Here is a 13,432-nt window from a genome sequence, read left to right as displayed (position 1 = left end):
AAAAGAACGTAATAAACTATAATATATTTATTAGAAGTTTTATAACTTGATCATGTGCATCGTGATCTGTTACAAAAGGAAATATGTAAGAGTGAAAGATAATAACTTGCGATTCGTAGATTAGCTTTAAAGAATTTACCGAATATATATAAAGATTTATATAAAGATATATATAAAGATTTAATTTATTGGATATTAATGTTTTAATCTTTGTCTTATTAATTCAGAGTATACATGGCGCGAAAATCACGAGCGCTTTTTAATTATGTAAGGGCTAGTCAATGCTTTATTAGAAAATGATTATGTGTTACCTCAGAGAAGATTCAAACGACTCTTTGAAAAACGATTCCAATTTATCTTATTATAGCGTGACACATGTACGTATAATATATAACTAAAAGTACTATAATATTAATAAGCTGTCACGTACTTCTCGAAGGATCCAAGGTATATTGCAGCTCCGCTGTGTTCGGATCTAAACTTTAGTCAAGTATAAGATATTGTTATTAAAGAAAATTCAATGTTTTTACAAATGTTAATTTACATGTATAATTGTAAAACTGTACAAAAAAGACGTTAAAAAAATTTACTTAAATAAAAACTGCATAAGCAAAAAACTTGATACAAAAAAAAGATGTATGTATAAAGTTTGTTAATATTACATTTAAAATTGCCACATTTATAAATAGATGTTATGTAGTATAAAATTATGCTTTTATAATTATAAATGTGGCCGTATACGTATATTAAAACGTAGCCCAAATATGTTTTTGAAACTTTTATATTTAAAAATAAAGATTTTTAAAATCAAACAATCAATAATAGACCAACTTGCGAGCCAAATAATCAAGATGTTAACAGATTCTTTATTAAGGAATAAATTAAGTTTATTAAAAAAACATGTAAACGTTTCGACAGTACAACTGTCTTTTTCAATACAAACTAAAATTAAAACGATGATATTTGTAATGTAGATGATAGCGACGCATTATAAGGCCAGCGTGAAATAAAATTAATAATATCAAAATTAAGATAAGGCTCGTGTATAATTAAAATCAAACAATCAATAATAGGCCAACTTGCGAGCCGAATAATCAAGATATTAACAGATTCTTTATTAAGGAATAAATTAAGTTTATTAAAAAAACATGTAAACGTTTCGACAGTACAACTGTCTTTTTCAATACAAACTAAAATTAGATTTTTAATATTAATGAGTCTTCATTTTCTATAAAATTGTTAAATTAGCATCAATACTTTTAGTAAAGCACATAATATTTTTAATGTTTCTAACATAATAATTTTCTTCTATGGTATTCGATCGATTTTTATGAGACTCTCGACTATGAGTGATCGATAAAAACGATAGAATAAAAAAACAAATAATATAATATTTATAATTATTATTAATTAATTATATTATTTATAAATTATATAATTATAAAATATTAAATTATAATTATAAAGTATTTTAATAAACTTGCTTTCTTGGAGTGTAAAAATTCCTAGATTTATTATGGATAATATAGATATTATTTTTATGCTTTTGATGTAGTAAACTTATTTACTACATCAATTATTTACTACATCATTATTGATGTAGTAAACTTATTCTTAATAGTATATGTTTTCATAAATTAATTATCTTGCAATCATATTTAGAGATTGAAGCTACTATAGATCGACATAAATAGAATATCTACAAGCAAACACAACTTGCCAATTATTTATTGCATTAATTATACTTTGGGACAATATTTGTCAGCATTTTTAATTTAAACATTTGACCATTAATTATAAGAGCATTTTATCATTTGCATGTATTTAAAAAAATCACTTAATGAATTACTGTTTCGTTTAAAGAATGGTCTATGATATATGTGAGGCTGTATATAATTTTAAATAAGGTATACATTATGCACTTCTTTTACTTTTTTCACGAAGATTGTAAATATAAACATTTTTTTATTTTAAATGTAAAGCAGTGCAATTAAAAAATTAAAACTCTCTGTGAACAGATTCCACGAATAATTATATTATATTTTCTCTGATTAATATTTATCACAATATAAAATAATAATATCTATTACATTAAAATATAAAATATGTTTGATTAATTTTACTAAAAGTAAAGTAAAATTAATCAAGCATATTTTTCATATTCTTTCCATACCATATTGTCTCACGATTTCCATGATTTTCAAAGTAAATTATAAGAAAAAATTCTCTGTGTTGGAATAAGTAACTGTTGGAGTAACACTGATTGTAAGTATCGTCAATCAAGCAGTGAGAAATGAATCATAAACAAAGCGCAGCAAATAAAGCATGATCAGATCAGTCTAGTCTGCGAAGTCAGTTACGATTGTGATTGCCACGAGAAAAGACAACGTTGCGCGTCAATTGATTCAAATACTGTCATATAAACGTCACACAACAATATGCACATATAGTGGATCCTAAAAGCATGCGTAGTATATAATATGCATACAAATGTAATCATAATTTTGTATATTTTAGTGAAACAAAAAATATGACAAATATCAACGTGGATAATATTATATGCTTAAATAGCGGTGAAAGTGACAGAAAATTTATAATTCTATAATTTTCGGATTGCTTATAAATTGTTCGATTATATTTTTATTGATTATCTTTTTACGAAATATTAAAAGAAATTACAACAAAGATATATTATTATTTTCGATAGAATCAAGTAAATACGTGTCGTTTCGTATTTATTTTTGTTATTGGTTCCCATTGAAAAATTATAAAAATTACTATTTACTAGAATATTGTGATTAATCATAAAAAGATATATTAAAATGTAATATTGGAAGACAATAACGCGATTCGCAAACTAGATTCTAAAAAATTCCATCAAGCACATAATAAAGTATCGATTCGATTAGATCAAATCTGAATCATCCATAGAATAAAAAAAATACAATATTAAAACTGGTGATTAAAAATTGAGCGCCAACATTCACCAAAGGAAGATATTATTATGTTTAAGATGAGATTATGCGTTTTATTGAAAAGTTTAATGCTGGTGAAAGCAGCTATCGCAATTTCGACAAAGAATAATACCGTTCCGGAAAACCTTTTCACGCAGGTAAGAGATTTTTTTCGCTTCATTAAAAAACAATTAAATGTTATTACAAGTAATAGTGCAGTTTATTTGAGTAACTAAAACGTGTAATATAATAATATTACATACTGTATAATAAAATAAAACTATACATAAAACTAAAATGTATGATGCAATGAGGAAGGATGTATAAAGCTTGAAAATTTTATTTTGTTTTTAAATGGATGTATAATATAGTCCAAAATTAAACTTAATTAAGACGAAATATTAAAATTTGACTGTATTATGTTTGTGTTTCTATTGCTATTTCTAAGAATAATAATTATTAATATTAATGAGATTTTCTGTTAATTTTTCATTATTTTGATACATACATACATACATACATACATACATACATACATATATATATATATATATATATATGACACTTGAATTGAGTTTTATGTGATTTTTCATCAATTTGCAAAAAGATCTTATTTACTTTATTAAATATTTATAATTATTTAATAATATAATAAGACTTGTAAATAAATTTTTAGTAAACTAAATTAATTCAAAGAGTCAGCGTCATTTTGATGTGTCAAGGATAGTTGCATTTGTGCTATATACATATAAAGGAATGTCGACTAAATTGGTATAATAGAATTCAAATTGTATCAATTAACTTTATAGGGCCAATAGTTAAATAAACAATATACGTAACAGCAATCTATTCCAATTTAACTAATAAAAATTTATAGATGTATATATATAATATTGATAGTATATCCATATATATAGCCATATGAATATAGATATCCATTTAAATAGTTATATGTAGAATATGCACATATTCTTATATATCGTGGTAATGTCAATCGAAAGATTATGGTATCCTGTTTTCCAGAATTTGTTTGGGTTAAAAGATATAATCATAATCAAAAAGAATTTCGACAAGATTTTAAGTACAAAAATTTATATAATTTCTATAATCACACACAAACTCATATAAAAGAGAATACTTTAAACATTTGGATTCTTGAAATACAAACATTATTATTGAAATTTTAATTAAAACATACGGATTATTACAAAGTAAATTCGCTTATTTTAAAAAGTTAACTAACAATCGCAAAAAAACTAAATCATGAACTATAACTATCAGCAAAATCGCTTCAAGAATCGAAGAGAGTAACATTTTAATATAACATTTATTAAAAAAGAAACAATTATGAATTCTTATTAAATAATCCTTATTCTGCCTATTCTGCGTTAGTTTCTTTTTAATATAAGAATCATGTTTGATATTTCGCAAGAAAATATAATGAAAAATAATAAGAATAAATATTATAGAAATAAAATTACATAATATTTAACACATTATAAATTAGGAATGGAATTATAAAATATCAAGCTAAAATTATTACAAAACATGAAATTTTATACTTATTTTATTTATTTTGACATATGATGTTATTTTTTTTGGTAATCTTATTTATATATATTTTTAGATATACTATTTTATTTAACATTAATGATACCGTAGAATTTCTGGCCTAGCTGTCTAACTTTTTTTTTTTTATATGTTATATTTTATTCAGGATATTCCAGTGCCCGAAAACAACAATCATCTCATTTTACAAAATCTCCAGCCGGATCAGAATTATTCTGAAAGCGTGACTATAAGAAGTGAAGTCCATGAAGTAGATGAAGTTACATTTGCAAATATGTCCATGAACCCAGAATCTATTGGTAAGATGCAATGAATATATAAAACGTTAATAAATAATTTACAAAAAATTTACAAGTTGTAAGCACAATGTAAATTCAAGAGAGAGTAAAAATTATAAAAAATATATATTAAACCATTTTCTAATAACAAGGATAATATAATATTCATTCTGTCGAAAAGAGAGAAAAAATGTATAAACTGTATGTAAAATAAAGCAGAATTTAGATAACACCATCAATTTCATTATTTTTTTGTTTGTTTTAATCTGTCGCAAATAATATACTACTGACTTGTGAAGAAGTAGGAAATTTTAGAAAAGGATTTGGCACTTTATTGGAAGGTTTTTCGATTATAACTTAGCAATTACTTTTCTAACATAAGTCTTGAAACACATACACACACACACACATACACAGAGGTTTTATGTTATTTCATTATTTTGAAAACTTGCGATGTTAATTTTGTAATATATGTTTATTTTTCTCTTTTTTCTTTATTTTCATTGCACGTTATATTATTATTTTTTTTTTTAATTTACCGAGATAATCAACTTAAACATATTAATATGTACTATCTTAAAATCTCTAGGAATAATTCCGAGCGAGCCAAGAGCATTCGTAGAGTTCAATGGATTTCTAAATGAAAAATTCAACATTTCTGTGACATTCAGGTGAAGAATCAAAGTTTACAGTCTATATCCTTTTTTTCTCTAAAATTTAACATAGACATATAAAAATATTGATTCTGTTAAAAATTTATTAAATATGAAAAGGCTAAATTTTATCTTACAGGTGGAATCAACCTAAACATGAAAACAAAGTGATACAAGGATATTCAGTGCAATGTTGGTTCATCGAGAACCTAAAAAAGATTCAAATCTTTGACAACAAAATTATTTTAACTACAATGGAATGCACAGAACATAATCTAAAACCTAATACAACGTACTATTATCGAGTACGAGCGCATACTAAAGCTGGTGCTGGTCCTTATACGGATTTAATGAACGTATCAACGACGCACGAAAATCCGATACCTCAATTATTGATTACAGTGAATAATACTATTGCAATATGGGATCTGGATTCAAGAACCTACGTCAATCTCTTTACCTTTAATAGCAATATTATTGTAGTAGAAATGACTTATTCTATAGCAGAACATAAAATTTATTGGATCCAGGCGAGCAAAGAGGAGAATTTGTATATATATGATTTAATGATAGGGGATATGAGTACAAATAATATTACGAAAATAATTAGATTAAAACAATATGCAAACTCTCTCTGCATCGATTGGATAGGAAGAAATCTATATTGGATGGAAAATCGGAAGTCAATTTTAAAGCTGGACTTAACAATGTGGCAAAATGGCATAGTCAAATATGATAAGATTTTGAGCACAGAAAAAAGTGTTACTTATTTAACTATACAGCCATCTATAGGGTACGCTAACTTTTATTCACTAAAAAAATTAACACTTATGTGTCTTTCAGTTAAGAATTTATTAGTATTTTCTAATTTTGCAGTAATATACTATGATTTTGTAATAAAGATATAAAGAATCATAAAATCATTAATTATCATAAAATTGTAAGAACTTAAGTTTATTATTTTTTTAACTTCATGTTTAAAATTATGTTTTATAATACACATATATAATAATATATATATTTTCCAGATTTTTATACTGGATAGAAATCTTAGATGCAGAGTCATATAAACAGTATGTAATAATGAAATCGGATATTGACGGAAGAAATGTGCAATCTTTATTAAAAACCGATAAGACCTTTTGTCCATACAAATTATCATTATTAAAAAATAATTATCGAATAAAGCTTGACATCACAAATACAGAGGAGCCAATAATATACTGGCAAGATAAACACGAATTAATTGTGGCGAACATTAAAATAAATAAATGCAATTCAATTTCAATCGCTGCAATTGGCACGGAGTTTCTGCAATATATTAAAATTGATAAAACAAACATTTATATAATTATAGTTAATGAAAATGAACTCATTTTTCATATTTATATTTTAAAAAAGAAGTATGCACTTGTCGACAGTGAAAAAAACGCATCTAAACACGTGCAAATAATAAAAAACACGGATTATGTTAATACCATGATATCGTTTGGTAAATCATCCTCCTTACAACCATATCCTCGGAAGGAATGCCTTATATCTGATGAAAAAATTTATAATATTACAATAATAAAAATAACAGCGAACAGTATTGTTTTGAAATTTATTACGACAGAATCAACTCGCAAGCACAAATGCAAAAACAACATACCAACTCCTAAATATATCATCTACGTAAGCTGTTTGAATAATAACCTTAGTAACAAGTTCGATGAATTCTATATGCAGACATACGAGCGGCATTATGAAATTCAGAATTTAACACCGTTTACAAAATACAAGCTGAAGCTAGCTGTGAGCAATTTTTACTCTGATCAATTATCGACGAACCTGCAATTCAGCTCGGAAGTAATATTGAAAACTAACGTGAGCAAGCTCAATGCACCGGATAATGTAACGGTTCAGATTCTGACGCCAACTACAGCGGCAGTTTATTGGATGCTACCCACGAAACTGAATTGTGAGACAGCAACTTATAGAGTATATTGGGAAACAATTAACTCGGTGAACAGTACGCAACCGATAGAAAAGCCATTTATTAATAATAAAGTAGACAACAAATTTTTTACAATAATTCAATCGTTGCTGCCAGAACAGAAATACTTAGTATATGTACGTGTGTATCCAGCCAACTACACCAATCTCTATAATGACAGTTTGAGCACAACCGTGTACACGTACTCGGAACCGAACAATATAACTTTGAGCGAAGTTAACAAAAACAATATGAATATTTCGTGGATTCCTAGCGTTAATTTGACGATCCATTACGTACTGGAATACAAAAATGATGTGATGCAAAAGTGGCAAATAGCAGATAATTTTGAGACGAATAATAAGACAGTAACGTATTATATAGAAAACTTGCTACCGGCAACTTTATACAAGTTTCGTTTGATACTGACATATCCTGAGTACGAGAACTTTACATGGCCATCTGATGAAAGATTTATTTTTCAAACACTTGGTAAGCAAATATGATAATATGTAGATATTTTAATATGATCTGTGTATTTGACATGCATATAAATGTATTACAGAATTTTAAGAATTAAATATTTTTAATGATAAAATTATAAGTAGAAATATTCAAATAAGACAAGAAATTTAAAACTATATTTTTATGTAACAAAGGTGATGATTTGGTAATTCGAGCTACGCAATATAATCTAACATTGATGTTAAGCATTGTTGCTATCGTTATTGTAATCTGCATCTGCTACTTTCTTTATTGTTGTAAGTATTTGATACACATTTTTTTAATTACAAATTATGATTAATGTAGTAAGTAGAGAGATTTTCTAAAAAAAAGTTAACTTACTTGTTAAAAGAGCAAATTTTAAATTTGCAATGCATAATATTATTTAAATATATCATAACTTTATAATAGTATACCGACAACGCAAAGAAGATAATGAGCAGGCTTTGACTAGGATTCTACATGAGGTACCTATCGGAAACGTTCAGCTCAATGCGCTATACAGTCCTGCGTTGCAATTTAATCCAAATAAATTTATGCTGACTAAAATCAAACGTGAGCAAATCACACTAACAAAACACCTTGGAAGGGGCGCATTCGGAATGGTAAAATTATCGTAACGTCATATTTTAAGTCATTAATATTTAGATGTAGAAATGAAAAATACACATTTCTTAGTAAATTATACACCAAAAAAAATTGTTTTCTTGAAATGCGTTAATAAGTCCTCTTAATAGATATTCTTAATGAATAAGAATATTTCCATCTTTTATATTAAATTGAGAATATATTCTTATTTTTTTTGCAATTTCAGCGCCTCAATAAATAAATATAATAAATTAATAATAAATGTAAGATAAAAATTAATAAAATATTATTTAAATTTATAAGTTTACAATTAATATTAAAAATAATAACATAATAAGCAAAAGTGTGTATTTAACTATGTCAAATACATAAAAAATATTTAATTATATGTGTAACATTTAAATATACATGTAATAAGTAACAAATGTCCATTTGTAAGACTGTTTTTTGTTATATCGATAAATAATTTTAATAATACACGGATAGAAAAACATCTCATTAAGTATATATTCTTGCATGTTAAGAATATTTCTTTAGAGAATTTTCCTCCTAAATTAAGAGGATCCTTTTGGCGCCTATTTTAGTGGAAGATATTATAAAGATAAGTGGCATATACTTAAGATGAGAATACAATTTTTTCGGATATATAAATCAACTTTTTAAAAGAATTAGTAATACATTAATTTTTATGAGACATACATGTGCACTTAATATTTTTTCGTTGAATTATTTAAAATATATTAAAATATATATGTATAATGTTATATAAAATTAAATTATCTTTTCTTGTTTAATAAAAGTTACATTAATTTTCAATATTTTGCAGGTGTATCAAGGGAATGTCAAGGATTTAGAAGAACCGGGATCAGAGACATTCGTTGCCATAAAAATGTTAAAAAAGGGTGCTTCCGTGGAAGAAAAAAAGAAATTCTTGCAAGAGGCTAAGCTTATGAGTCACTTTAGACACGAACATGTGTTAAGATTACTAGCTATCTGCTTAGACGGGGATTCTCCATTACTCGTGTTGGAATTAATGGAAACTGATCTGCAAACATATTTGAGAGAGTGTCAAATATTACAACCTTCTGATTTACACGCTCTGCGTCTACAAGACTTGCTCGCTATGTGCGAAGATGTTGCGCGAGGCTGTTGCTATTTAGAAGAGCTGCGCTTTGTGCATAGAGATCTCGCGTGCCGAAATTGTTTAGTGTCTGCGAGAGATCGTGAGAATCGTATCGTCAAAATCGGTGATTTCGGACTTGCTAGAGATATTTACAGAAATGATTATTATCGCCAGGTAGATATAATTAATTAAGAAAGATGAAACTTTTTCAAAGAATTTTTTTATTTTAGCGACTTTTTATATTATTATATATTATATCTGTAAGTCAAATAGAATTTAAGAAAAATGAAGACTATGCATATATTTTTATATGTATTTCTCCAATATACAGGGTGTCCCATTTTAATCTCCCCAGGTAAACATCTCGAAAAATATCGAAGATATAGAAAAATGTTTCAGACAAAAGTGGTAGAACTTGAAGGGAAACAGATGATGAAAATGTGGATTTGACCTTGAGTGACCTATTGAAGGTCAGGTCAAGATCATCGATGTTTTCTTAAATGTAACCCCCTATTTTTTATTGCATATTCTTGTAGCCCTTGCCGAGACATTTTCAAAACACTACCTATTGATGTCTCTTACATAAGCCGTTTCCAAGATACGAAGCTTCAAAGTTGGCATATCATCGGCATTCGCATTATCCAATGTACACCGCGGGGAGGTTGTTCAGTCAAATTTGTACATCAAGTGGCCCTAAAAAGGAGACTTTGTGTGTATGTGTGTGTTTGTGTGCTTCTGTAGTAAAACTTTTCTCTAATTATTTTTCTTCTGGTTATTTTAATGTAAGGGAAAGAATAAGAAAATGGTAGAGAAAGAGAGATAAAAGTTTTACTAAAGAAGCACACACACGCACACATACACAATTTGAATGAACAACCTCCCCACGGTGTACATTGGATAATGCAAATGCCGATGATATGTCAAATTTGAAACTTCGTATCTTAGAAACGGCTTGCGTAAGAGACATCAATAGATAGTGTTTTGAAAACGTCTCAACAAGGCCTACAAGAATATGCAATAAAAAATAGGGGGTTCTATTTAAGAAAACAACGATGACCTTGACCTGACTTTCAATAGGTCATTCAAGGTCAAATCCATATTTTCATCATCTGTCCCCCTTCAAGTCCTACAACTTTTGTCTGAAACATTTTTTCGTATCTTCCATATTTTTCGAGATGTTTGCCTGGGGAGATTAAAATGGGACACCCTGTATATGTATAATGTATAATGGAAAATATTAGTAAACGGTTTTTGCTTAAGAATACTTATTGCAAAAATGGATATTTAGAATAGAAAATTTAACTTTTTTAAAATTATATTTTAGGAAGGAGGAGGTCTGCTTCCTTTTCGCTTGATGGCACCGGAATCCCTAATAAACGGAATATTTACTTCTCAGAGCGATGTTTGGTCATTTGGAGTACTAATGTGGGAGATTACATCGTTAGATGAGCAACCTTATTCTACCAAAACTTATCTCGAAGTGATGGATTATGTATGCACGGGAGGCAGATTGCAGATGCCACTCAACTGTCCATTCTCGTTATACCAACTAATGCAGCGTTGCTGGAGTGAAGCGAATGATAGACCAAACTTTAAACTTTGTCTGAATAATATTATAGCTCTAAGAAGCGACACAGAAGACGCAATACTGAATCCGACGCTTCAATGAATATTATATAGCCGGCAAATAATTAATTGTTTGTATATATGTATGTTAAGAAGAAACGATGAGTTTTACATCTATGGGATATTTGAAATTATACTGTCTGTATTATACGTTTATATATATATATATATCTGTATGTGAACATATCATTGTCATTTCATAATTCATTTTTCAAAGATACGTAATAAACTATATATTTACTAGAAGTTGTATGACTGCTCGAATGCAGATCCATCGTGATCTGTCACAAAGAGAAATCTTAATACGTAAGAGAAAGATATAACTTGCCATTCGTAAATTAGCTTTAAAGAATTTACCGAATGATAAATAAAAAGTATATCATTTTAGAGATTAAAGTTTTATATATTATAATATTAATTCAGTATCATAGCACGTAAATGACAAACGCTTTTTAATTAGGCCAAGTCAATGCTTTATTAGAAAGTGGTAGAGAATTCCGTACTCCGTAAAACCGCTAGTTGCATAGATGTCATCTAAGAGAAGAATCTAATGACTTTTTGAAAAACGATTCCAACTTATCTCATTATGGCATTGCATGTTTTTTTAAAACTTTAAACAAGTAAGAAACTTTTTTCTCTATTTTTTCTCTAAGTAAGAACTATTTCTCTTAGTAAATAAATCATGGGAGCTTGACTTTCTTCGATTGTTGAGGGAATTTTGTCTCATAATTCAGTTTTTATATTAGTTTCAAAATAATTAATTAATTTCTTCTAATAAATAACTCTATCTTAACTTGACTTTCTTTTTCACGAGTGCGTTTGTTATCACTAAAATTTCAATAATGTTTATATTTTAACATATATATAAGATATATATATTTTTATTATCATTTTCTTCATGATCATAAAAATTTTATAAATTCCTGTATTTGAAAACATCTTATGAAATATTTTTTAATGCAAACGAATTTTCTCGAGAGCGCAATGCTATAAACTTTAGATTTATGTCTGATAAAAATATGTACATACATATATAACATATATATATATATATATATATATATATTATATTTATATATATATATACATTAAGTGATAAATAGTGTATATAAATTCTCACATATAGCAAAAGTGACAGCTTATTGCGCATATTATTCATAGATTGATTAATTGTCCCCAATTCGAAGTTCAACTTCACCAATCTTTCACTTCAATGTTTAGTAGCCGTTGAGCATGCGAATTATTATAACTAAAATTTTCTGATTTTCTATATTAATTTCGTTAAATAAAAAATAAATTACCCTGCAAGTTTTAAATAAAAATTAGTAAATTTGAACATATCTAGAGAAATAAAAATGTTTTAGAAATTACAAACTATTTATGTAAATGTGTCACAAACTTATTAAGTAACAAAAAAAAAAATGAAATGAACGAAATCATTAATTTTTAAAATTCTTTCTTTTAAATCTAACAATTATATTATAATAATACATATTGTTTAATAATTTTAATATATCGTCTGAATTAAATTTAATTTTAAGTTTTAATTTGATTACATAACATTGATTTTTGAATGTGTTACGTAAAATTAATAAACTTTATATACATTTTTTTTAAATTAAAACTCTCTTTAGTTTTACGTATTATACAGTTACGTATTATACAGTTTTACGTATTATACAGTTACGAATTATACAGTTTTACGTATTATACAGTTTTAATTACACAAATAGTGTATTGTCTGCAATATATACCATTCAATTTTCTTCATGAAAAAAATCTATTATTAGCGTAAAGTATATAAATTAGAGTATACGAAAATACTTTTCTTTGTAACTTCTTGGACCGGAGCTTCAAAGATTTTCCAAAATCCCTAGATTTCCTGACGAAAACGTTATGGTCATTTTCGTTAGCGTTAACAGTTTTAGTAAAACACATAACGTTTGTAACATTTTTAACATAACAATTTTCTCTTCTTGTAGATATTTTTATACTCGATCGGCTTTCATACGATTCTCGACTATGACCAATGTTCCATGTAATCTTCACAATGATTTAAATACCACTAATCGAATTGATGTTCTCTCCTCCATGTATCTCGATAAATTTTGAGTTTTCTCTTACTTGATAAAACTATTTCAAGATCGATTATAATGATTTAT

The 13,432-nt window shown here is 26.8% G+C and overlaps 1 protein-coding gene and 1 long non-coding RNA gene across 2 annotated transcripts in view; one reads left to right on the top strand and one right to left on the bottom strand.

Annotated features, from left to right (window-relative positions):
• Positions 1-13,432, bottom strand: part of LOC145945592 (uncharacterized) — a 290,305-nt gene that overhangs the window by 176,430 nt on the left and 100,443 nt on the right. The window lies entirely within an intron of this gene.
• On the top strand, positions 2,983-11,571 carry LOC145945578 (proto-oncogene tyrosine-protein kinase ROS-like). Its single transcript, XM_083054639.1, has 9 exons — positions 2,983-3,112; positions 4,672-4,822; positions 5,391-5,472; positions 5,594-6,247; positions 6,483-7,921; positions 8,089-8,190; positions 8,345-8,538; positions 9,348-9,818; positions 10,969-11,571. Exons 1-9 carry the CDS (start codon positions 3,005-3,007, stop codon positions 11,311-11,313), a joined length of 3,546 nt encoding a protein of 1,181 aa, XP_082910765.1. The 5' UTR covers positions 2,983-3,004; the 3' UTR covers positions 11,314-11,571.

Source organism: Prenolepis imparis, unplaced genomic scaffold, assembly GCF_030444845.1.
Source record: "Prenolepis imparis isolate NDT839.2.m4 unplaced genomic scaffold, iyPreImpa1.0 SCAF_14, whole genome shotgun sequence".
Classification (NCBI taxonomy): Eukaryota; Metazoa; Arthropoda; class Insecta; order Hymenoptera; family Formicidae; genus Prenolepis; species Prenolepis imparis.
The sequence above is the reverse complement of the archived record's forward strand: the minus strand, read 5'-3'. Positions and strand labels throughout refer to the sequence as shown.

Bases quoted from the DNA above. Each gene is read 5' to 3' on its own strand.
- LOC145945578 (XM_083054639.1), top strand. From the start codon at position 3,005: ATGTTTAAGATGAGATTATGCGTTTTATTGAAAAGTTTAATGCTGGTG. The intron at 6,248-6,482 runs GTACGCTAACTT...TATATTTTCCAG, and splicing joins ACTATACAGCCATCTATAGG to ATTTTTATACTGGATAGAAA. The intron at 8,191-8,344 runs GTAAGTATTTGA...ACTTTATAATAG, and splicing joins CTGCTACTTTCTTTATTGTT to TATACCGACAACGCAAAGAA.